The sequence below is a fragment of the Galeopterus variegatus genome, unplaced genomic scaffold (genome assembly GCF_000696425.1).
Source record: "Galeopterus variegatus unplaced genomic scaffold, G_variegatus-3.0.2 Scaffold11183, whole genome shotgun sequence".
Taxonomy (NCBI): domain Eukaryota; kingdom Metazoa; phylum Chordata; class Mammalia; order Dermoptera; family Cynocephalidae; genus Galeopterus; species Galeopterus variegatus.
In genome coordinates, this window is record NW_007737294.1 from 22990 (window position 1) to 49444 (window position 26455).

General features: G+C 51.2%; 1 protein-coding gene across 1 annotated transcript in view; it reads left to right on the plus strand.

Annotated features, from left to right (window-relative positions):
• Positions 1-22752, plus strand: part of STEAP3 (STEAP family member 3, metalloreductase) — a 31644-nt gene extending 8892 nt beyond the window's left edge. Inside the window, exons 2-5 of the mRNA XM_008594626.1 lie at positions 4889-5388; positions 7792-8319; positions 14277-14441; positions 21237-22752. Of these exons, the coding sequence (XP_008592848.1) occupies positions 4889-5388; positions 7792-8319; positions 14277-14441; positions 21237-21518 (1475 nt within the window). The 3' untranslated portion in view covers positions 21519-22752. The remainder of the gene's footprint in view (positions 1-4888; positions 5389-7791; positions 8320-14276; positions 14442-21236) is intronic.
• The last annotated feature ends 3703 nt before the right edge of the window (positions 22753-26455 follow it).

Consider the following 26455-nt stretch of genomic DNA (forward strand, 5'->3'; position numbering starts at 1 on the left):
TCCCGGCATTGGAGGGGTGGGAGGCCCCCGCCCCCACCCCCCACCCCTGTCAGCCTGCAGGCGGCTTCTCCTCCATCTGCGGCAGGTGCCACAGCCAGCCTCTGATTCCCAGTAACCCAGGCACCCCCACCCACACCCCACCCCACAGCGACCCCTCCGTGTCCACGGCCCGCTCTGGCCACTCCGTGTCATGAAGGCTTGTCAGCTGCCCAGGAAGAAAAGGCTATGGGGCTGTTTGCATCCTGACTGCCCACAAGAGCAGGCAGGAGCTGGCAGGCAAGCTGTGGGCCAGGCGTGGCTCCCAGCCACAAACACAGCCCATGTGTGGCCCTGCTGGGAAGTGGGAGGGGACAGGCGAGACTGGGCAGAGGCCCCAAGGAGAAGGGGACTTCCGAGCCTCAGTGCTGTGTTGGCTGCAGCTTGAGGGGGGGGGGTCTGTGTGCAGGCTATGTGCAACTGGATCCCCTCCCTGCTACTTCACCCGGATCTATAAATAGAACTCCCAGGAGCAGGGCCCAGATGGGGTAGTCACCGACTCAGCTTCTCGCCACATGGACAAGCAAGGGAGGGGAGTCGGCCAGACCTCTGGGGCTTCCAGGGCTTGAATCACCTGTCCTGCCCCCCTACCCCCTGCCAGGCCCTCAGACCAGCAGCACCAGGGCCCAGATGGGGTAGTCACCGACTCAGCTTCTCGCCACATGGACAAGCAAGGGAGGGGAGTCGGCCAGACCTCTGGGGCCTCCAGGGCTTGAATCACCTGTCCTGCCCCCCTACCCCCTGCCAGGCCCTCAGACCAGCAGCAGCAGTCCTTGTGCTGGGCGTGAGAAGGGTAGAAGAATTTGACATGTCCACTGCCCATGAAGAACTTAGAGGACGGTGCACACATGTGCACACGCTCATACCAGTCAGAAAAGACAGCGCTGAGCTCTGCACATAGTAACTCATTCCATCCTCACAACAACCTTAGGGAGGCACAATCAGTGTCCCCATTTAAAGTTGAGAAACTAAGGCACAGAGAAGCTAAGTTATTTTCCCAAAGGCCCCCAGCAGGTAAGTGGCAGGCGTGGCCATGACGTGACCACAGCAGCCTGGCCCAGAGCCCAGACCTTTGGCCCCCTGCCATCTGCTTCCCGCACAAGTGGCTCTGTCCCTGCTTCAGAAATGTGGGGGAAGAAGATGCTGCATGTAAGGAGAACTCACAAGGAAGCATTTTAACCTGGTGCTTTCCTATCTCAAGGACCCAATTTTGGTGGTAAGAAGCTCTTTAGTGGTGCTTTATGTTTAGTTTCCATTCATTGTGTGACTGAAAGTAGGATCCATTAGACCATAAATCTCGAATTTTTAATGGATCCCTAGACTGCCAGGGCTGGGAGGGGTCTCAGAGGTGATCCAGCACAGTGGCTCATGTTAGAAGAGCCACCTGAAAGGTTCAGTGACCTCCAGTGTCCCAGCACCAGTGAGGGCAGAGTGGGGGCCAGCCCCAGGTCTCCCCAGCCCCTGCCCATGGCTTCCCTCTACAGCAGGTGCCTCCATCTAGGCGCCCCGAGGAGAAGCAGATACTGAGAGAGGTTCTTAGCAATGACCTTGAGGGCCAGACCCAAATTATCCCTTCCCACTTTGTGATGCTCTGTGTGGGGTTAAACACAGATAGGATTCAATGTCTGGGTCTGATCTCCTTTCTTCACTTTGGGTTGGCTCAGTTTTGTTTTGAGGGGGTAAACCAACAGCGTCCTTTGAGGACCATCAGGTGCTGTGTCTGCCCTGAAGCCCTCCCCAGCTTCCGCTGCAGAGGTGCCTGTGCTGTTCCTGGACTCCATCCCTAGCCACCCTGTGTTCAGTCATCAGTGGACAGGTCTCATCTGAGCCTCTCCGCCCACCCCTCCCACTAGATTGTGAACCATCTGAGAGTGGGGACCGCGTCTTATCTTTATACTCTTAAGGGTGTTCAGCACAGAGTTACTAAGGAGATCAGAGGGAGAGAGAAGAGAGAGCAAAGACAGGGGACAGGCTTCTGTCCCGGAGGGGACCTACTTGGGAACATCCAAATAGCTAATAAATGTGGAAAGGGTGGTCTGCAGGCCTTGGTGTGGTTACACTCCCTCCCTATCAGGGCAAAACTGGTGTCTCTGAGTGGCTGGGACGGCGATGGGAAAGGCCCAGGTGTATGTACCCCAGCCTTAGGTGACCACAGGGATGCTGGAGTCTCTGGGGAAGGTTTACACTCACGTTTGCTGGATTGAGGATCACCGAGGCCACCTGTAAAGCCCCTTCCCCGACTCCCCTGTCCCCCAGCTCTTTCCTCCCTCTCCCCCAGGGCTGAAGGGCTGCTGTCAGGGTCTTCTGCCCTCATCGTTGGCCTTGTCCCTGCTGCTGTACAGAGCTTTGTTTGTGCAGCATTCTGTATTTCATAATGACTAAATGACATTTGCTGAGTGTTTCTGATGTACCCAGCACTGTTCCCAGTGCTTTACCTGTATTGACTTATGTACTCTTACAATCTGCCCATAAGGAAGGTCCTTTGATTGTTTCCCTTTTATAGCTGGGAAAACGGAGGCATTGGCAGGCCCAAGGTGACACAGTTAGTGCGTGGCAGAGTCAAAGTCTGGCTCCAGCACCCAGCTCCTGGTGCCCAGCATAGCCTCCTTGGGCAGAGGGCTCCAAGACGGGCTGGGTCAGGAGGCCCATTCTCACCTACAAAGGGTAGCTCATCACCACCCTGGGAAATGCCCCCAGAGCCAGGCAGAAAACGCCCTGTCCCATTTTGCAGGGAGGTTGAGTCTGGCGTGAGCAGAGTGGAGGTCCTCCTCGTGGGTGCCTACATGTTGGTGCGGGTGTGGCCCTTCCCTCTGTGGACTCAGGAAATGTGGTCCCTACAAAAATGACCTCACTGTGACTTAGTTCAGCCAGTCCCCCGCCACTCTGTGGGAGGGACAGGGTGATGTTTCAAGACCACCTTTAAGATAATGCGAGAGGTTAAGGGAGTTTGCTGCCCTGTGGCAGAGTCAGGATGGGATGTGTGTTCCCCTGACTCTTGGAATGGATAGTCAGTGCAGCACCTTCCACAGGACCATGCTTCTCGACCAGTGTGACCCAGCTCCACCACTCTCTGGGGCATCTCTGCACAGCTCACTGTCCTCTGTCCAGGCAGTAAGACCCCAGGTGACAGACCTGCATCCTGTTCTTCCCTCCCTCCCTTACCTGTGCCACCTGGTGCAAGTTCCTCAACCTCTTTGAGCCTCAGTTTCCTCCTCTTTAAGTTGGGTTCTTGTGAGGACTAGAGGACCGTCACTGGAGGAAAGGCCATAGAGCAGTGTTTGGAGCATGGTAGGCATCCATAAATAGGAGCTGTTGCTGCTGCTTTGTAAAAGGTCCATGTCACAGTTTTGGGGGGTTTTGTTTTTTTGTTTTGGCAGCTGGCCAGTATGGGGATCCAACATGTTGGATATTTATCATCTGAGAGCAGCGATTGTGATCTCCATTGACAAAGGAGGAAGCTGGAGCTCAGCACAGGGACTTGTCTAAGAACACAGTTGGTTCATGGCAGAGCCAGGCCACAGCTTCCTGGTCCCCCTGCTCCACCCTTGCATTAGTCTCTGAACCCACCCCCTCACCCAGTGTTAAGTGGGTCCCAGGAGAGTGTTGTGGAAAAGTGGGAAGAGGCAGACACTCATGCAGGGTGTTAAAAGCCATCCCTGCTTCCCCACCAGTTCCAGGCAGGGGTTCTTAACCCCCATGGACCCATAGGCTGGTAAAGCCCATGGACTTCTGTTCAGAATAATGCTCTTACATGCACAAAATAAAATAACCTAGGGTTACAAAGGAAACCAATTACACTGAAACACAATTAAAATATTTTTTTAAAAAGATGTATGATAATAATATGCATGCACGAGATCTAGTGGCAGGTCTAACATCTACCATAATTTTAAATTACTGGTGAGTTTAGATAGTATTAGGACAACTCTTTCGCAATTAAATTCGTGATATGACATTGGTCAGTATTGGTGACAAACTGACAGGTACTGCTAATACTACTGTGGTTTGTTGCTTACTTTCATACTTAAAGGAAATAACAAATTTCAGTTAGAAGTTGGTGACGATTAAAATATAATTTTTCACACCCAAGTTTACTGTAGACTCCTGGCCCAAGTCCAGGGTTTCCTCCACGTCCACCCATAACTCGGGCTCAGCCAAGGAGATCCCAGGGCACCCACCCTATCTCAGGCTCCCATTCACTGCCATGTCTCCTCAGTCCTACCAATCAGAGAGCAGAGTTTTAGTGTTCATTCATTCATTCAGCAAACATTGGGCACCACTTCTGTGCTAGACCCCATGACAAATAGTGAGGTCCAAAGGCAGATAAGATGAGGTCCCCATCCTCAAGCTGCTCATTATTACTTGAGGAAGAGCATGGGAGGTACTATTCCAAATGTAAAATGTAAACAAGCAGAGGAACATGTTCACTCCTCCTGGGAATCAAAGATAACACCCAGTGATGGTGAGGTTGGGGTTAAATGGTCAGTGCCAGCTAGTAACACTGCACTACGTAATCATTTTGAGAAAAAGCATGGCACTACCTAGCATCAGTCATGGAAATTCCATGCCCTTCTCTCCCAGCACTCTCACTCCTGCTGATTTGTCCCAAGGAAACAGTTCAGCAGGAAGGACCAAGGGTGGAGGGCAGAAGTCCTCTTTCCTCTTCCTGAATCTGTGCCCTCCTTGGGGTGGGGGCTGACCTTGCTCAGCTTGTCCTGCTGGTGCTGGCACTCAGTGAACGCCTGCTGGGTGAATGTTTGACCGTCGTGCAAATACAATGGACAAGAGGAGGGAGGGGTGGGAAGGGTAGTCCAGGAGCTCCCCACTGACCAGCTCCTGCCTTCTCTTGCAGCCACCAAAACGTCAGGAGACATGGACAAGCCACTGATCAGCCGCCACCTGGTGGACAGTAACAGCAGCCTTGCTGAAGCCCCCAGTGAGGTCCCCAAAGTGGGCATCCTGGGCAGCGGGGACTTTGCCCGCTCCCTGGCTACACGCCTGCTGGGCTCTGGCTTCAGCGTGGTGGTGGGCAGCCGTAACCCCAAACGCACAGCCTGGCTGTTCCCCTCAGCGGCCCACGTGACTTTCCAGGTGGAGGCAGTGAGCTCCCCAGAGGTCATCTTTGTGGCTGTGTTCCGGGAGCACTATTCCTCACTGTGTGGACTCAGTGACCAGCTAGCCGGCAAGATCCTGGTGGATGTGAGCAACCCCACAGAGCAGGAGCACCTCGGGCATCGGGAGTCCAATGCTGAGTACCTGGCCTCCCTCTTCCCCACCTGCATGGTGGTCAAGGCCTTCAACGTCATCTCTGCCTGGACCCTGCTGTCTGGCCCGAGGGATGGGAACAGGCAGGTAGGTTCTGGGGGAATAACAACCATCATAACAATAAGTATAAATGGCTAATCTTCATTGAGGACCACTAGCATGCCAGGCTTTTTACATACATTGTCTCTGCTAATCTCACGTTACCTCAAAGTTACAATTTACACAGCAGGAAACAGGTGCAGAGATGTTAATGGTCCTACTTACTCAAAATCACACAGCCACTGAGTTGGGATTTGAACCTAGTTAATATGGATCTGAAACTCATATTCTTTCTGCTCTAGTAACTGGGTTTCCCAGGCAGCAAGGAGGAAAAGGTGGATAGCTTTTTACTATTTAGATTCAAGGAGGTGGGAGACTTTGCTTTTAGAATTGTACTCAGAAAGAGAAAAGTAACACACTTATGTGCCAGACCTTGAGGAAGCAGGCATGTCCCAAACTTTATCTTTTTATTCCAAGGGCTTCCAAGAACTGAATAGATTTCTCAGAATAGCCAACAACAGGTTTTTCTGGGGCTGGATAGTGGTTCCCCGGAACAGCCATAGCCGATAAATTTCTCGGCAGGAGGAGCTTGTACCAAGACAAGGTGGTTTTTAATGCCAGAAGGCCCCTGCATTTTCCTGGAGGAAGAATGCCAGACTCCATGTCTGTGAGAACTTCCACCAGTGAGTCTGGCCCAGGTGTCAGCTCTGTTGGAGAGTCCAAAGCGCCCCGCCAGCCCTGACTGCAGGGCCTTAAATGCAGGCTGCATCACAGGACTCCTGTGTATGGACTGGCCAGGAACAGTGTGCAAGTATTGGGTGCACGGCCAGGAGGCAACAGAGCAAGCAGGCTAGCTGGAGAAGACTTCAACGTGGGCTTTGACCTGAGCCCACCGCATGTTGTCAGGCTGAGGCACAGAGATAGGTTACAAATAATGCTCCCAGACCTCAGTTCCTGCATCTGAAAAATGGGCTCAATAGAAACTATTTGCAGTCTTGTGGCAGGGCTGAGAGATCATGTATGTAAAGTACAGCACATAGTAGGTGCTCAGTCAGTGTAGAGAGATCAAACTGACCACAGCAGTGTTAGCAAGGCTCACAATGTGCTTGGGCTCTGAGGACTCCAATGTGCCTGCAGTGGGAGCCCGTGGTGTTGAGTTGCAGGCTTCAAGGCTGAGATGGCAGGTTGAGCTGGCCTAAGGGGGAGGCTTCATGCATTGGATGAGGGCCCTGTGCAGCCGAGGGACATCATCAAAGGGACACATAGTAGGTGCTCAGTCAGTGTAGAGAGATCAAACTGACCACAGCAGTGTTAGCAAGGCCCACAATGTGCTTGGGCTCTGAGGACTCCAATGTGCCTGCAGTGGGAGCCCGTGGTGGTGAGTTGCAGGCTTCAAGGCTGAGATGGCAGGTTGAGCTGGCTTAAGGGGGAGGCTTCATGCATTGGATGAGGGCCCTGTGCAGCCGAGGGACATCATCAAAGGGGACATTTCTGGACTGAGGGATGGAGCTGCAGCCACAGCTGCACATTCTGAGCAGTGTGCAAAACATATTGCCAAGCACGTCCTGGACATGCCACAGCCCTCTGAAGCAGCTGTTCCAGAGCTGCCTAGATGGGTACTTTGCCTGTGGCTGCTGATGTCAGTGAGCTGGCAAGTCGCTCACTGAGAGCCGTTTCTCTCCTTGAGTAGTGGGCCTCACTGTGGGGAAAGACCCCTGGCCTGGTAGTCGGAGCCACGTTCTGCTCCCAGCTGCACTGTTAACTGGCAGCTCACTTGGACAAGTCCCTGCCCCTCTGGGCCTCGGTTTCCTCAGCTGCTCAGGGAGGAGTTTGGCCCTGATGCTTGCTGAGGCCTTGTCCACTCCTGTGGCCCCCTCTGGCCACACCTGTCCTTGCTTCCCACAGGTGCCCATCTGCAGTGACCAGCCGGAAGCCAAGCGTGCTGTCTCGGAGATGGTGCATGCCATGGGCTTCACTCCCGTGGACATGGGAACCCTGACATCGGCCCGGGAGGTGGAGGCCATGCCCCTGCGCCTCCTCCCGGGCTGGAAGGTGCCCACCCTTCTGGCCCTGGGACTCTTCATCTGTTTCTATGCCTATAACTTCATCCGGGACGTGCTGCAGCCCTACATGCAGGAGGGCAAGAATAAGTTCTACAAGCTGCCTGTGTCTGTGGTCAACACCACACTGCCGTGTGTGGCCTATGTGCTGCTGTCACTGGTGTACCTGCCTGGCGTGCTGGCGGCTGCCCTGCAGCTGCGGCGAGGCACCAAGTACNAGCCACGTTCTGCTCCCAGCTGCACTGTTAACTGGCAGCTCACTTGGACAAGTCCCTGCCCTCTGGGCCTCGGTTTCCTTAGCTGCTCAGGGAGGAGTTTGGCCCTGATGCTTGCTGAGGCCTTGTCCACTCCTGTGGCCCCCTCTGACCACACCTGTCCTTGCTTCCCACAGGTGCCCATCTGCAGTGACCAGCCGGAAGCCAAGCGTGCTGTCTCGGAGATGGTGCATGCCATGGGTTTCACTCCCGTGGACATGGGAACCCTGGCATCGGCCCGGGAGGTGGAGGCCATGCCCCTGCGCCTCCTCCCGGGCTGGAAGGTGCCCACCCTTCTGGCCCTGGGACTCTTCATCTGTTTCTATGCCTATAACTTCATCCGGGACGTGCTGCAGCCCTACATGCAGGAGGGCAAGAATAAGTTCTACAAGCTGCCTGTGTCTGTGGTCAACACCACACTGCCGTGTGTGGCCTATGTGCTGCTGTCACTGGTGTACCTGCCTGGCGTGCTGGCGGCTGCCCTGCAGCTGCGGCGAGGCACCAAGTACCACCGCTTTCCCGACTGGCTGGACCACTGGCTGCAGCACCGCAAGCAGATCGGGCTGCTCAGCTTCTTCTGCGCCGCGCTGCACGCACTGTACAGCTTCTGCCTGCCACTCCGCCGCTCTCACCGCTACGAACTGGTCAACTTGGCCACCGAGCAGGTACCTTCCCCCACCCACCCTCCTGTCATGCAGCACCTGCCTGTCCAGCGTGCTCTGTGTACCATGTGTGGCCTGTGGGTGCGAGAGACCAACAAGGAGCTTGTGCAGGAATCCAGATGCGGGGCAGTGGAGGCTGGGAATGGGATGGGAGCAGCAGAGAGGAGAGAAGGTCCTGAAGGCACATTTCAAAGCTGGAGGACACAGAATTGCTGATGTAAGGGGCAGGGGGCATGGGGTGGGGGGTGGTCAAGGATGAGTCTGGGTATTGGTCTAAGTCCCTGGAAGGACAGCAGTTACCATCAGCTGAAATGGGGAAGGCTGTGGGAGTGAGTGGTTTCGGTTTTTGGGTTGTTTTTTTTTTATTTGGGGAGTGGTATTATTCATTCATTTAGAAAATGCATATGGTGCTCCTTTGCTAGCAGGACTCCTGGGAAATGGAGGGCTTTCAGGCCAGCCAGGTGGGTACACGGTGGCATCAGCTGGCACCTGTCCCCACAGGAACAGGCCCCTGATGCTCTTCCTGGTTTACAGGCTCACAGGGCTTGACTCTTAATTCCAGGTTCCGATCTGCAAGCAACACTGCCTTTTTTTTTCTCCAGCCTACGTAATTCCACCTCCAGCCCCTGGGCTGGCTGGTGCCTGGGTCCTGCCCACTCGAAGACACTAGTCACCCAATAGGGTTTGGCCCTGTGGCCAATGAGACACTTATTCACTCCTCATTCCAGCCCAGGTGGCCCCTGAAGCCCCTGATCCTGCTCAGAACCTTGGTGAGGATGGGCCCTCTCCAGGCATGCCCACCATGTGGCCATCCTCTTAGAGGATGGGGGACTGGGAGGACCAGGAAGGGAGGCTGGGCTGCTGCCTGGGAACCATAGACCTCAGCCTCTATTCACTTTTGGGGCTCCTCCTTCCCTGCTGGCAGCTTCTCAAATGCCCTCATCCTTCCCACCCACGGACACCTGGCATCTGTGCATCTGTGGGCTCCAACTTTCATAAGAGAAAGCAAGAACCCCAGACTTAGGGCAGAGAAGCAAGATGCCTGATGGAAATGAGAGGAAGGGAAAAAATAATAGTCACGAACCCTTAAAAGGAGCTAGCTGTGTTCCATGTTGCATTCGGAGAGCTGTACGTTCCCGCTATGAATTCATTTAACGCCTATCTCATCCCTGTGAGGCAGATGCTGTACTACCCTTATTTTACAGATGAGAAAACTGAGGCACAGAGAGGTTAAGTCACTTGACCGAAGTCAGTGAGCCAGTAAGTAGCAGAGCTGGCATTCAGATCCAGCCGTTCTGCTTCAGACCCATCCTTGTATCTATACTGCTTTCCACAAGGAAAACAAATCCAAATTAACATTTGAGTAAATGATCTCAGAACTCAGGTCATTCATTCCCTTATTCACTGGGCACCTACTCTGCCAGGCCTTGGGGCCACAGAAATGAGTCAGAATGACACAGTCTTGTCTCTTGCCTCAGCTGGTGTGGGTGGTGTGGTTGCCCTCAGGCCAGCACCCTGGACTCTTGTCCTCCAGCATCACTAATTAAAACAAAGATCTTGACCTTGGGCAAGTTATAGCCCCATTTTTGTTCTCAGGGCCCTGATGTGTAGATCAAGGTCTCTCCTAGTGTTAATGTTTTTTGGTGCTCTTTGATGATATTTTCTTATTCAGGTAATGCCCTCTCCCCCATGGAACACAAGGCACCACCACTCACCCCGTCCCCCCACCCCTCTGCCACCCTCTGACTGCCTTTCTGTAAATTCTCTGCCCTGCCAAGACTCTCCTTGATATTATGTTAACCCAGTTTTGCCTTGATGCAAATACCAGGGCACAGAGGGGCGCTTGGGAGGTAATTTTCCCTGAGTTCCAAAGCCCTTTAGGGCTGCAGGCCTTGGTAAGGTTGCCAAGCAACCATCCCTCCCACAGGACGGGATCACTCACAGAGACACCACAGGCCTGTCACTCAAAGGGGCTTAAACTTGTTCTACAGAGTTCTGAAGGGCAGAATCAGGGCTGATGTGGATATGTCTGCAGGGATGGTCAAGAGGGAGGCGGGGGTTTAACACACAGCAGCCCAGAAGCAGCGAGTTGCCTGAACCTGGAGATGTTCAAGCAAATGCTGGAGAGGCCATGGGTCAGCCATGCCCTCAGGTTCTGAGACCAGGGACAGTCCCTAATAGCAGGGCCTCCATGGTGGTTCCCTGCCAGCCCTCAGCCACCTCACCACGGCACCTCCACATGGCTGCTCTCCACCCACTGGGCCCCTTGGGTAAAGGGAGCAGGTTGGTCTGGGCACAGGAAACTCCTCCAAGATTTCCTTAAAGCCCCTGAGTCCACAGATTTGGAGGCAGAGCTGTATTCAAGCTGTAGAGAAAACTTTGAGACTATGTTTATTGACAGTATTATTGTCAATAATAACTAGTATTCATAGAGTGCTTTCTGATTTGCTTGTGCAGTTCCCTAGAGATGTATTTCCAGATCAAAATCAAAGATCAACATCAAAGACAATGTGTAACCCACACAGTTTTCCTTCTCCCCTCACCTCAAATCTTTTTTTTTTTTTTTTGTCCTTTTTGAGACCAGCCGCACCATGCTCAGCCAGTGAGCGCACCGGCCATCCCTATATAGGATCTGAACCCGCGGCTTCTGCGCTCCCAGCACTGCACTCTCCCGAGTGCGCCACGGGCTCAGCCCCCTCACCTCAAATCTAATCTGCACGTGGCTGGCAGGAAACAGCCTAAACTCACATCTGACCGTGTCACTGCTGAAAAGCGCTCAGTGCCTCCGCGCTGTCCTTGGGATAATAATAGCCCCTTCAGGATGCACCACACTCCCTCCCTAGCCTCATCTCCCTCACTTCTCCTGTGACATGTCACACTGGAGTCCCATATTGTCCTGTAATGGGCAGAGCTCATTCCCCTTGTCCTGGAATGCCCACCCTGGGACACCTTGACAGCTTGGCAAACTGTTCTTCCTTCAAAACCGTACCCCTGGCAAGCTCCCCCAGCCTACGCCCCTCCCCACTCCCTCCTCTGTAACCTGTTGTGTTGTGTACACACTTCTGTTATTTTTCTTATGCACCACTTTGTAATCACTTATTTGCATGGCTATCTTCTCCCCAACTTCTCCACACCTCATGCACCATGGTTCCTAACAAGTTTCCCAGTGCACATCCACGGAGCAACTGTTAAATTGGCCACCCACCACGAAGCCAACACCAGGCATTCTCCTAAAAGGAGTGCGTGCAGAGCTGGGGGCAAGAACTGTCTAACTGCCAGCTGCCACTAAGAATGACAGCACCAGCCACTTACTATACGAAGCACCTACTGTGTGCCAGCCACATGCTACTCATTTCACAAGCATCAATCATCCTTTCAGTCCTTGCAGTATAACACAGCAAGAGAGATTCAGTGGTGCTATCAGCAAGGGAGGAGGCTGCGCAGGGTTTCATGACTGCCCCCAGTGGCAGAGTCGGCATCAGCATCCAGGCCTGTGGGACTGATGCCCTCCCTCCACCACCTTCCACACCCCGCCGCCGCCTCCTCCAGGTTTGGATGGGCACCACTGTCTTCCCATCTACTGCCTGCTGTGGGAACCTGGACAGGGGCTAATGCTGCAACCTCCCTGGTCCTCCCGCCCCAGGTCCTTCAGTGTCTAAGCTTCAACCTAAAGGGAAAGGGAATCCCACAGCTGAATGCCGTCTTTCTGGCACTTGTTTTTTGAGGGTTTTTTTTTTTTTTTTGGTGGCTGGCCAGTCCAGGGATTCAAACTCTTGACCTTGGTGTTATCAGCACCACACTCTAACCAATGAGCTAACCAGCCAGCCCCTTCTGTGCCTTGCTGCTGACCACTCTCCTCGGTGTTCTCAAGGTGACCAAGTGATCGGCTCTAAACACAGGAGAATCACAAGGAGGGTGAAGAGCTGTTAAATCTACGCTCCAGCTAGCCATGTGCGGCTCTGGGAGCTTTGAGTACAGCTCTGGTTTAGTGGGTTGGGTACGAGTTTCACAGGCTGTAAAGGTGGTGGGGTTCAGGTCCTCGTGCAGGTTCATCACCCTCTGCTGCTCCCTTGCCCACCTCACCCTCCCCAGCGTCACTGTAGAGTGGAAATATTAGAGGAAAAAAACAAGACATTTTGCAAGCAAATGTGGTATATGTGTGTAATCATCCAAACTCTGACTTGTGACATTAACTGCCTGATCTTCCCAAAACGCAGAAAGGAATGACTAATGAGGTACAGTTGAAGAACAGACAACTCGTGTTGAGGAAATGACTTATTTAGCAGCAGTCGTTAGCACTGCACGGTGTGAGTAAGACTTCCTTGGGCGGTTACAGAGGAGACCGCCGCCCTCTGCAGGGTAATATCAGCCACGCCTTTCCAGCTCAGACTGACCTCAGCCCCAGTAGGCAAAATCACAGGATTTTAAACGCGACTTCATCCAAATCACTCAGGTAGAGAAACTGAGGCCCAGAGACAGAGTTGCCCAGAGTCACACATGACTAGCAGTTGGGACAGGAAGCTGTGTCCCCAGACTTCTGGTCTTCTTGTGGCTTAAAAACACCAAATTGAGCCAGCCTGCCCTAAAACAGAACAGTCATTTTCCCTAAATTGCAGGAAGTGCCCAATAGACGGCATTTCCTCAGTTTCTTTATACTTTCTCTCATAAGCTTTTCAACCATTTTTTGCTCAGCCCACTGGATTCATTTTTAATATTTTATCTGGTAACTGGGCTTACATTATTTTTTTCCTGCTGAAATAGTGTCTGAAAAAACCTGTATGAGTCATTCTGTTTTGAGAGGCACAGACCTGCCTACTAAAGCATAGTCACATTTTCTAAGGGAAATACTGTTTCTTGTTCTGCTGGTAGAATTAAAGTACCAGCATTTCGTGGCGTTTCTCAGAGAACACCTTGACTTCCAGGAACCCTGCTACTTGGTCTAGCTGGGAAACGACGGTTCTAATGGAAGGACCTTGATAAAAGCTCTTCCTCGCGCGTGTGCTGTGCAAGTGTTGGCCGGGCTGGGGGGCTCAGCTTCAAGGGCACTCCAGGGGGGCAGAGGAGGCGAAGTCGCTGGGCTCATAGATCTCCCTGAATTATGCATCCCTGGAGTTCAGTGGGGAAGCCCAGAGCTCTGTGAGGTCAGGTACCCTTGTTCTCTGCAGCCCAGGGCCTGGCACACAGTAGGTGCTTCAAAAGTGCTCAGCTGCTTGTTGATTGGATGGCAGCCTCCGTTGCCTGGCAACAGTTGAGCCAAAGCTATATGCCTCAGGCAGAAATGGAGAACTGGGTGGGAGGTGGGAGTATGGGAGCTTTGCGTCAGGAGTGTTGGGGGGGTCAGTGTCTGTGTGTGTCTTTGTGTGTCCTGAGTGTGAGCCAGTGACAGGGCAGCTTGGGGGACCAGGAAGACAAGGGGTCCAGGGTGAGGCAGGCTGAAAGGGGAGGCAGCCAGCAGAGGCTGGGCCCATCTGGGTGAGGGGACTCAGAGCCGGAATAGTGCATCTCTCCTGATGTGGGATTCAGGGACCAGAAAACCATATGATAGAGTCGTACTTGAAGGGTCTGTATTTCTTGCAGACTTCTCTGACTCCTCCCTCTCAGCTGGTGTGACCATTCTGGTTGGCTGGCCCCCAGGCAGATGCGTGAAAGCCACAGGGAGCCCAAGTCTTTGGAGCCAAACCACATGGGTGCTGATGCCAACTCTGCCTCAATGAGCTATGTGTGAGCTTGAGAGAGTGACTTGATCTTTTGGCCTCATTTCTGTCATCTGTCAAATGGGATGATAGTGAGGTGGTCATGAAGATAAACTGAGAAGTGCTTGGGACTGAGCCAGGCACATGTAAGGCGGAGCACAAATGTTAGCTGTTGCTGTTTCTCCTGTCCTTAAGCATGTGCACGCCCACATCCCAGGGCACCGGCCTTTGCCACAGTGCTCACAGTTTTCCTTCCATCCCTGTCAGGTCTTGGCCAACAAGAGCCACCTCTGGGACGAGGAGGAAGTCTGGCGGATGGAGATATACCTCTCCCTGGGAGTGCTGGCCCTCGGCACACTGTCCCTGCTGGCTGTCACCTCACTGCCATCCATTGCAAACTCACTCAACTGGAGGGAGTTCAGCTTCGTTCAGGTAAAGTAGGTTTCCCCTCTGCTAGCGAGCCTCAGCTTGGCCCCAGCCCTGCTCTCATGTGCAAGCACCTCCTCCTCCTCAAGTTGCCTCGGCTTTGATCATTCGTACAGCAGGACCGCTTGGTCAGATGCTGGGGCCTTCCCAACCTGGGGTTCTTCAAGCCTCTTGATAAAGGGGCTGCCTGGGACAAGCTCATCCTCCTGACATCTGGGAAACCCAGATATAGGCATGTGGTAAATTAGAGGACTGAACACTGAATCTTGGATCAAGCATTATCAGTGTCTACAATTCTCGAACTTCCTGAGTAAAATTCCTTGCTGGTCTAGGCAGGAGTTGGAGAGCTAGTGAATGAGCTTTGCCCACCACCCCACACCCTCATCTCAGCCCAGTCTGTTGTTCCTTTTACCCCCTCGATTCATGCAGGGCAGATGGGAGGTGAGCATTAGGATCCCCAGTTTATAGGGGATGAGACAGCATTTCACAAAGGACACTGTTCCTATGAAAAATCTAGAGAAAAGGAGGTCTGTAGTCAAATAAATTTGAGAAAAGATTTGCTCCCTCCCAAGAGACTCACTATGCACTTTGGCACATCAAAGATTCTAATAACGTCTACAACAAGCAAACCTTTGTTAACCAGACTCATTTGAGCTTTGGCACCCGCTCCCTTCTTCTTTTTTTTCAGACAACAGCTATCAGCGCTCCACAGAACACACTCTGGGAAATGCTGCTTCTGGCTAAAAGGTTCTTTATGCATTTGTTCATTCAACAAATGCATGTTGAGCACTTATTGCCTGCCAGGCATCGTGCTAGGCCTGGGATGCACTCGGGAATGAGACAGGCAGGGCCACATTTCAATTATTACAACAGCCAAAATGGGGACATTTCTTATATTGCCCTGGAATCTCCCACTGTTCTCCATGGAGTGCGTGGTCAGTGTTGGCGGATTAACTCATCCCCTCCCGTAGATGGGAGCTGACTAATGCTCAGTCCTGCCACTGTATTGCATCGGGGCAGATAACAGCTATTGTATCCACCCCCACTGTCGACAGAAATCTGTCGGTATTTTCTCTGTGCGGTGAGGACGCAGTACAGGACTCAGAGGGACAGTAACAGTGTAATGCTCTTGTGTAATCCACATTACTTGTTCCTGATTGGGGACCCTTAATATACCTTAGGACAAAACACACTTGTGGTTGTTTTTTAGTGTCTGTTTCTGGATCTCGCTAGTTCTCATCTCGGAAGATCCCTGGAGGAGTGCTCAGGGCTACCACATGCTCTCATAAGAGGAGGGAAAGGAATTTTATTTATCTGCCACTAATCCCCATGTGTCTCACACCCAAATCTCGGATTTTCCTGTTCCCACCTGGAGTATCCTGTGTGCCTGGTTTATCCACAATTAAAATAGACTGCAGGTTGCACCTCTCACCAGAAAGTTGTTCCCTTAAGCAGCCGTAGATTACATGCCCTGGCTCTGGCTGCTGGAGAAAGCCAGTGGATTTGATTTTGTTAGCAAAAGCTGACTGGGACCCCAGCAGCAGTGCTTCACTTTACATATTAAAGAGTCAACATACAAATTCGAAAGTCCTTCTGCCACTGCAAGAGCAGGGATGGTAGATGGGTAGAAACGCAAGATTTTACTTGTGGAAATCAAATACCCACATTCCATCTACAAAAAAACCCAAATGCTCTCTCTCTCGAGAATGCTCTTAGGAAGGAGGCACTGTCAGCACCCAGGAAGGCTGGGTTTGAGCTCTGCCTGCCCCTGTCCCTGCTCTGTAACTGTGGGCAGATCATATCCATTCCAAGAGCCTCAGTTCACACTCCTGGGAAGTGTTGCTCAGTTGATTAGCGTGCAGTGTTATAACACCAAGGTCAAGGGTTCAGATCCCTCTATTGGCCAGCAGCCAAAAAAAAAAGGAGTTAATGCTCTACAGGGATTTTGTGACCCACGGTGAAAGATATATGCAAGCCAAAAATAAAAAGCATTTTGCTATTATTCCTAGGATATCTGTTCACATTTCCATGATGCCTGACTAAGCCACCAAGCAACCATTTGTGAGTTCAGTAGGAGGCAGTGAGACAAAGGACAGGAGACTCCAAACCTGGGCATCAGAGTGGTCCGGGTCAGTGTTGGCCAACTATGGTGGACACTCAGTGGGTCATGCAGTCGATTTAGTGAGTCACAACCGGCATTTTAAAAATTAAATAGAATATAATGGCAAAGAAAACATCAAAGTGCTTTGCATGTTGTAAGGATATTTTTTCAGTTTATTTGGTAGTTATATATACATATGCAATATACTGTACCTGGTTGTCTACTGGGCAGATAAAATGCGATTCTTACAGTGAGCTTCTGTCAAAAAGGTTTGAAGGCACAGAGCAGTCCTGGAGAAATACAGATCCCCAGGCCCACCTCTGTCCCCCCTCACCATGGACTCTAATGCTCAGGGATGGCTCTGGAAGTCTATTTATGCAGCTCCCCGGGTGACTTATAGGTGCATATGCAGCAGCACATGGTAGCTCACTCCAGAGGAGGGAATGCAGGTGGTGGAGCCAGCAGACCTGGGGTTCACGTTTGTTTTCCTAAGACCCCAACGTACCAGCCCTGCACCATCAGACAAGCCTCTTAACCTGTCAGAGCTTCTGCTTCCTCACCTGTGCTTGTGTCCTCCTCATGTGGCCATCAGGAGCATTGGAGCTGGGCACATGTAAAATGCAGGATATGTGCACCCAATAATAGCTTGCTGATTTTTTGAGGTAAGCTGCAACCTTCTCCCATAAAGGTAGCACAGCCAGAGAGGAGCTACCCAGACCCCATCTCCCCCCGCCCCCCACCACCACCGCACATGATTACAGCAGCCACCAGGGCTTAGAATCTGGCTGTGGGGACAGCTTCGGTTCTCAAGGGTCCGGGCTGAGCCCAGGGTCTGTAATGCTTTGTTTAGGCTAACAGCCATCAAAACAGTGTGTTGATTCCACAGAGAGGTGACTTGTGCTTACGTTTATACTTTTGTTCCCAAGGCTGTTTTCAAAGTTTTTAATTTTGGTTTGTGTTTCTTTGGGTGTTGCTTTGTTTTGGTTCTGCTGTGCTAATTGAGCCCATTAAGTGCTCTTAATTCAGCCCATTAAATATCGTTAAATTGCAAAATACCCAGGTCAGAGCAGCTCCCTTGCACAGAAAAATTAGGGTTCAGCTCTTAGCTCCTAAGTTGTCCCAGAGTTAGAGCAAATTCTGTGACCTTGCCCACTTCAACCACCTGCCTGAAAAAATGACAGACCAGCCTGACCCCAGCTTCGTGAGTGATTGTCCAAAGCCCTTCACGCCACAGTAATTGAGCACCAGCAGGAGCCACCGACGACCTGGCTGTTTCTTTTTTGCTAACAAGCTTACGTGTAATAAAAATGATCCTAGCTTGTTGGGGTTATTAATTGCTCCATGACAATCTCTCCCCTTCTTTTGGCCTTCTTTGGCTGTTCTGGGATTTTTTAATTGTTCCCAAGGAGGGAGTTTTAGGAAAACAAACTCACTGGAATCATCCAGGCATCCCACTGGAATTGGACAAAGGGCCTTTTGTTATTGGCTGGCCTTTGGCTGTCAGACTCGCTGTGAACCATTAACCCAAGGCTGGGGCTTCCTGCACCATAGGATTTTGGATGGCAAATAGCTGAGGATGTATGGACGGGAGGAGCTGACTGCTGCTGGTGGGCTTAAGAGCAGTCTCCACACCGTACCCATGCAGTCCCCCACATGCCAGCACAATCCATCACTCTACAGATTAGGGCTGGGGACACTAGCCCCCAGGGCCCAAACACTGGAGTTACAGGGCATGTCAACAGAGGGAAATGCTGAAGCCTCACTAGGGCCTCCAGGGCTTGCTCTCTAGGCCTGGGTGTGTTCCCATTGCTGCACCATCAGGAAAGCCCCATGATGCAGAGTGTGGGCACCTGAAGACCCTCTGTGGGGCTTTGTCTAAAGAACAGATTAAGTCCAGGGCCTTCCCAATCAAATGGCCTGGGCAGAGGGATACATGTGGACTTCCCACCCTGAAGCTAGCAAGGCGTGGGTGGCGAGAGTCCCCTAAATTAGTGATTTAGTCCTGGCTGCAAATTAGCATCATCTGCTGAACTTTTAAAAACAACAGATGCCTGAGCCCCACCCCAAGCCAATTTAATCTGAATTTCTGGGGGTGGGGCCTGGGCGCTAATAATTTTCCCAAGCTCCCCAGGTGATTTTAATGTACACCCAGGTTTGAAAACCACGGTCTCCAACAGATACACTCCTAGGGATAAAATGCACTTCCCAGACATTTCAGCAACTCCAATAATTCCACAACAAGTAGGGGTGGGAAGGCCAACAGCTCAGGGCCACGCACCAGGTTGGAGGACATCAGGGTGTCCAAGACTTATTCCCAGTGGTCAGTGCTGGGGACCTTTTTAACTAGAGTCTTCCATAACAAGAGATCAGAATTTAGGAAAAGTTGGTGTGGCTCAGAAGTTGCAGGAGATTTCAAATTCTTTTTTTTTTTTTTAAGATGACTGGTAAGGGGATCTTAACCCTGGACTTGGTGTTGTCAGCCCCAGGTTCTCCCAAGTGAGCTAACTGGCCATCCCTATGCAGGGATCTGAACCCGTGGCCTTGGTGTTATCAGCACCACACTCTCCCAAGTGAGCCATGGGCCAGCCCGAGATTTGAAATTCTCAATAGACACTTCTGGAAGTGACAAGGATCTTGTTACACGTGGCTCACAGTCAAGGAGGCTTCCACTGGGGGGCTGACCGCATTAAAATGACACATGCATTACCTGTAGGTGATAGTGTACCTGGCTTCCCAACTGGACACATCAAGCCAGGAAGTTAAGGATGGAAAAGAAGACCCTTGAAGTAGATGCAAAGCCAAGAAGAACCAGAGATGGCTAGGAAAGATAGAGAATGGGGGTTTTCATTTTATTTGGTATTTTATTTCGGATCAAAAATGTTGTGCCTGGGAACCTATCAAATTATAGTGTGCAGCCATTGGAAAAGGTTTACTGTTACATTTAGCAAAAGCATTACAAGCAACTCTTCCACACCGTGTTCTTTCACTCACTGGAGTACACCATCCTGGTGTTTGCCTCTGAGTGGGTACAAGCTAAGTGTGCCCCCATGCCAGGGAGGAGTGAGCAGGAAGCACAGTGCAGAGTCAGACCCACTTAGAAATGTGTCTGAAGACAGTGCAAACCAGACAGCATCTCTGCCAAGCCTCCCAGGATGGAGGTTGACAAGCTGGGCTAGAAGGAAATCCGGGAGGCTCAATTGCAGCTTCTCTGTGCAAGGCTCAAAACCAGTTTATAAAGAGCACCCGGGGTATTGGCATGCTGCCACATTTAAATTAAACCCTTGCAGTGTCTCTTTGGAGAAAATGTGCTCTTTGCTTGGTGGGTCACTGCTATTTTCATTCCTTATGTGATAAACACGGGTCTCTCCTGCCCCAGATCTCTCAGTGGCCCCTCAGTGCTTATGCCCCAAGCCTCTCCTCCCCGCCCCCACAGAACCCAGCTCTCAGGGCCCTCTGTTCTGTCTCGCCTGCCTCGTCCAGGGGATGGGATGGAGGCTGGTGCATCTACACGGCTCTTCCCCCACTGACTGTAGCTTTTGGAATCACTTACTTCCCACTGTGGCCAGTTAAGTGGCTTGCCCAGGATCCCTGAGTCAGTGGGACAAGCAGCAGCAATGGAATGTGGATCTCCTCCTCTGCATCCCATGAGAGCCTGGCATGCAAAAGAGGCTGGAGCAGCGCTTCCCGCCAGTCTCATGTCGTGGCTCCTGCAGGAAGTCATGTTTGGGGTGATGGAGCAGCTGCTCTTGGCTGGAAACGACCCACAAAAGCCCACACATGGCTCAAGGGGTGGGAAGCTCTGTTGTAAAATGGCCTGGACTGTTTCTGTTAAGAGTTACTGTGGCCTTTTCTTTTTTTTTTTTTTAAAAAAGATGACCGGTAAGGGGATCTCAACCCCTGGCTTGGTGTTGTCAGCACCACGCTCAGCCAGTGAGCAAACCGGCCATCCCTATATAGGATCCGAACCCGTGGCCTTGGTGTTATCAGCACCGCACTCTACCGAGTGAGCCACAGGCCGGCCCGACTGTGGCCTTTTCTCCCCACGGTCACTAATCTCCTTCTAGGTGGGAGAGTGGGGGGCAGGGTTTCCACTTGGGGTGCTCGTAACTCAGTGTGAAGCAGGAGATGAAGGACCAGCATGCACAGAGAGCATCCATGTGGGGTTGTCACCCGGAACACAGGCGCTTAGGAGCCACACTGCTGGTGCCAAATCCACATGCCATCTGTAAGTTATTTACTTCGTGTTTAAGTCAACTTAAAATCAATTCACTTTTTTATCTGGCCTTAACTCAGGCCAAATATTGTCTGTGAAATTATGATGTTGGTATGCTGGCAGACACTTGTTACTCTGATATACATTAAAATGTACATCTGGCAGTCACTAGAGCTACAAATAACACAGCTGGGGAAAAAGCATCATTATCTTACCCAATCTGTGTGAGTCAATCAATCCTTGTACACCTTTGGCATAGAAGCATTATTTCCACTTTTCTGTTGGGGAAACTGAGGCTCAGAGAGCTTAAGTAGAATCATAAGATCATGCATGTGGAGAGTTACAGGGCTGGGATTGAAATCCATAGCCCTGAACACTAAAGCCGCCCTCCTTCCCATCTGCCAGGCGAGCAGATGGGCCACGGGCAGAATCGTGTGCCATGCCTGTCATCGCCGGGCCTCACCCTTGCCTTCTTTCCCCCCTGCAGTCCACGTTGGGCTTCGTGGCCCTGGTGCTGAGCACGCTGCACACGCTTACCTATGGCTGGACCCGCGCCTTCAAGGAGAGACACTACAAGTTCTACCTGCCCCCCACCTTCACGCTCACACTGCTAGTGCCCTGTGTCGTCATCCTGGCCAAAGGTCTGTTCCTCCTGCCCTGCTTCAGCCGCAGACTCACCAAGATCCGGAGGGGCTGGGAGAAGGATGGCGCTGTCAAGTTCACGCTGCCAGCAGACCACACCTTGGTCGAGAAAACGAGCCTCGTGTGAGGTGTCTGCACGTGGCTCTGGTGTAGTGCAGTCTGATTGTATACAAATGGGTGGTATGAGGTCCAAATTACCTGGGACACAATTTACACAGTAATATTTAGAATGACACACACAAGTGTGTGTGATATGTAAGTACACATATTTCATATATATAACAGGATTTGCAATTATACTTACTTAGCCAAACAGTTGGGTCCCTAAAATTTCAACTTGTATATTTAAAAGCAAGTGCCATATGTTAGGAGAATAGCAGATCACGCTATTGTGACATTTGCAGAGATAGACACACACCATCTTTCTGCACAGAAGAGGCTTGTACCTTGGTGGATGTGATCCATTTATGCCACCCCCACCCCACTCCCCTTTTGCTACTTTCCCCAGGCTCTTGCAGAACTGAGGTTGTATGGTGGCAGACAGCTGACCCAGGTGCATGGGGCTGAAGAGATGCCAGTGAGCAGGGGATGTACTTCCTGCCTCATCCACCTTGGGTTGGGGTGTGAGCCTGGAGTCTGAGCCCTGGGAGCCAATTGAAGGTCTGTCCTTTGCTGGATAGGGGTGGGAGAGGTGGATTGGGGCTGAAGCTGCTCCACCAATCCTCCCTGAGCTGGGAGATTTTTTTCTCTGAAAGTCAGAAGTCACCATGGAGCCTGCAAATTGATCTTCCTGTGAAAGTGTGAAGTCACCTTCTTGCCAGAGCCACTAATGAACCCCATCACAAGAACAAGTGCAATTTCTTTCCCTCCTTTAAGTTGGTGATGACCATTCTCTAAACCACTGTGCCTTCTCACCTTTTAAATCGTTAGTTTTGAACATCTCCCAGGAAGGCCTAGAGCAGACCCTTTAGGAATCACTGTAATGGGGAGGGAAAAACACACGAGTTCACTCAGCTTCAGAGCTGAGCTCTTTCTTTGACCCTGCCTGGGGGCTGAAAGGTCTTCATTAAGTTGGTCCTATGGATAGACACTGGAGACCCCTTCCAATGTCCCCTGCTGCTGCTGCTGGGCAGAGAACCTGCCTCCCGAGCACCCAGAAAGCCACACTGGGTCCAAGTTCCTCCTCGTGGAGTGTTACATTTCCAAACAGCTGGGAGGGTCTTTTCTGCCAAAGATACAACCCTAAAACGCTTCTGCCCCAAAGCACAAGAGGCTAGACACAGCCAGGGACGGCCACAGGACATCTGTCTTGCAATCATTTATCATCCCTTGCTGATTCATACTAAAACTGGTTTACTTCCCCTATGGAGAAATAGCTATTATTGGCTGAGGCCCCCAGCCCCCTGCAGAACCAGGACGATCAGCCAACCAAAAAAAGCATCTTTGAACACAAAGAGGGTGAGGTCCCAATGGGTATCCTAGGCTAGAGGGCATTTTTTGGTGGTGGGGGGGGGAGCTGGCTGGTAAGGGGATCCAAACCCTGGACCTCAGTGTTACACCACCACAGCCTAACCAACTGAGCTGACCAGACAGCCCTAGAGGGCATCTTATGATGGGGAGAGCAGGGCAGGCAGGCTGACCTGGGGGGGGGAGCTGGCTGGTAAGGGGATCCAAACCCTGGACCTCAGTGTTACACCACCACAGCCTAACCAACTAAGCTGACCAGACAGCCCTAGAGGGCATCTTATGATGGGGAGAGCAGGGCAGGCAGGCTGACCAGATCACAGGCTGCGAAGTGAGGATGCCCCTGCCTCCCGCAGGGAGGCTTCATGAGCTCATGTCTTGGAGCACATTAGGGTCCTTCAGTGAAAGGAAAAGAAAAAAGCCCAGTACGAGAATATCTCATTAGGCCTGTGACTGATGGAGAGAAGGCAGTGCTAGGGAAGCCGCGATTTTCCATCTGCCGCTCCAAGGTTGGGCGGCAGAAGTTTGTCTCATAAATTGGCCCTGATGGAGCGTCAGCTGTGGCCCAAGAGAGGCTCGCTGAAAAGGGCGCAGGGGAAACGGAGTTTAGCATTCGCTTGGCATGACAACGAGGGCCCATCGGTTCCTGCTAATGGGAAACATGGAGGACATGGACAACGCAAATCACCATGATCCCAACCCCAGTGGGTATCGGCTGCCTTCCTTCTCCGGCCCTCCCTGGGCCGGGGAATGGCTCCTTATACCAAAGATGCCAAAACAGAGCAAAGTCCAGTGTACTTCCTCCCTCTTGCCCGCCCACCTCCTGCTGACGGTGCCCCTCAGGAGGGAAGTCATTCCCAGGTGGGTGGAGGGAACCAGCAGCAGAAGGCCTGTCCTCCACCAGCTGGACAGTCAGATGATGAGAGGCGGTGGCCGTGTGGGGCCCTGAGCCTGTGTCTGCTGCTCTTCCCTACCTCACCAGGCGGCTGGCAACTGCAACCCCAAGACAGCCAGTCACTCCCCACAGCCTCGTATATTCTATGTGCCTCCAGGTACAAAAGTGCCTCAACCGACGTGCCCTGGAAATCCTAAATGCCACTGTCTGAGGCTGATGTTTAAAATTTATGCCATTGAAAGAGTCTGTGTATTTTGTTTTTACCTTGTAGGGCTTGACTAAGAAGCAGCGAAAATAAACACTTAACCTTCCGTGACCTTCAGGCTTATTTCTGTTGCTTGCGCAGGTCACCTGCCCACTCATTCATGCATTGACTTGACAAGACTTCTGATTGGAGCTTGCTCTCAGTCGAGCAGCATGCAAGGTGTTGGGGCTGCCCAAACGAACAAGAATCATCTGTGCTGGAGTGGCAGACATACAGACCCTACAGTGGTAGCCAGTGGGGAAATGGGTGAGATCCAGGTGATAAAGTCTGGGTTGAGGGCATGAAAGGAGGACCCCAGGCCAGAGGAGGCACAGGGAAGGCTTCCTGGAGGGAGTGGTGTCTGCCCCGGGTCTGAAGGCTGAGGCCTTGAGCATAGGTAGGAGCAGCAGTGCTTCTTGAATGATACTGTGCTTATGAGTCACATGGGGATGTGGTTAAACGCAATTCTGATTCATCGGTCTGGGGTGAGGCCCAAGACTGTGCATTTCTAATAAGCTCCTGGTGACATGGATAGCATTGATCCTTGGCCACTCCAAGCAGTAAGAGCTTAAATGGCTTCCTTTGCTTCTGCTGTGCTGTGGTCTACAGCATGCAAACCAGTGCACACACACTCTGCCCCACTAATCTTCCCTATGAGAATGAGTAAGAAGAAAGGAAATGAAGACAGTGATTCTGGACAACTCTTGAGATTTGGCTGTAAAGTAAAGAAAAAGGATTGGTAACTGGAGGGACACACGAGGATTGAAGGAAGGTTGGTTATTTTTCCATGGTTCTGACCTGAGCATGTTTTAAATATTTCTGGAAAAGAAGAACAGTCAAAGATGAGAGAGAGAGAGAGAAAGAAGTGATCATTGCCATCTGCTGAGAGTGACAGAGAATGAAGAAGGTTGGCTCTGAGGGTTGAAGAGGGGTGAAAAGGTTAAAAATACTTGTTGGAGAAAGTGAAAAGGGAGCTGGCCAGAGAAACATGGTAGAGTTCATAAAACAAAATGAAAATAAACTATATTTTTGTTGAAAGTGAAATATACCCGTGTTTCCTGAGAAACGTACAAGGTGGATTTTTGCTCAGTTAAATTCTATGTTCCCCCACCAATTTCTATAATAATTCCAGATAGTTTTCTTAGTTCAGTTCGATCTCTAATAGTTACTCAAAAATGCTTTGGCTTCATTTTCATTTTCTCTCTTCAGAAATGAACAATCACAAATGGAACCTTTAGTGCACTAGGCAACCAAAAAACCTCCACTGCCAGTCCTCCCATAAAGTGAATAATCAACCCCTTGTTTACTGAGTGTTGATTTCATTTACTGGGCCAGAAACCTAGCTTATTTTTATAATTCCCACCATATGCAGAGCCTACACGAAAATCGAATTTTAGCCAAAAGATAAACTTTTCCCCAACCAGGGAATTCATTAGGGCTTTCACTTCCTGAAGGGTCTTCGTGCCATAAAACTAGTTCCTAGACAAAAGACATAGTTCTTAAGGCTCTGCTGAACTCTCAGGAGGTAAGGGAAATCACCAGGGCAAAAAATAAATGGGAATACACACACACACACACACACACAGAGAGAGAGAGAGAGAGAGAGAGAGAGAGAGAGAGAGAGAGAGAAAGCAAAGCTCTCCTTGGCTTCTGGCAGAAGCAAATTCAAGTCCTTTCTGGAGAAAAGCAACCTCAGTTCAGATCAACCATATTGGAGCTCAATCAATATCTAAGATCAACAAACCATAGCTGAGAATGTAACTGAACAGGGGTTCATTTGCCCAACAAGCAGTAAAAACAAATCCTGAGATATGAGTTTTGCAGAAGAGAAAAGGTTTATTGCTGGGCGCCAAGCATGGAGATGAGAGAAATCTTTTTCAAATCCACTTCCCCAGTGTTGAGATGAATGGGATATTTGTGGGAGAGTGGTAGGGGTGGTATAGGGCACGAGGGATGGTAATTAGTTAGAGGGGTTACAGATGTGTTTAATTCATCTGCACAGGCACAAGCAAGCTCCATGCCTCTTCATGGGTCCCCTGTGCAGAAAATGGCAGCATTAGCATGCTCTGAGGGAGGAGTTTTCAGCCCTCTGATGTCCAAAGATCACCTGTTGGTCACTGACGGGTGCTCTCCAAGTCAGGGGGTTAGAGCTGGTCATAGTCAGTTTTGTCTTTTTCAAATGGGGTCCCTTTGCTTCCTGAGAAAACAATTTTAAGACTCTGAGTCATGCTCAAGTTTGGGAGGTTAACTCTATGGGGAGTCAGTTTCAAGAATCAGCAGAAACACACCCCTCAAGAACTTCAAAGAATAGAATTATCAAATATAAAATAATGATGTATTAAATATCTAAAGAATTAAAAGTAGTCATAAAAAAATAAGTAAGCAATAAGAAACTATAAAGAGGGCCGGCCCGGTGGCGCACTGGATAAGTGCGCCGCTTGGGAAGCGCGGTGGCGCTCCC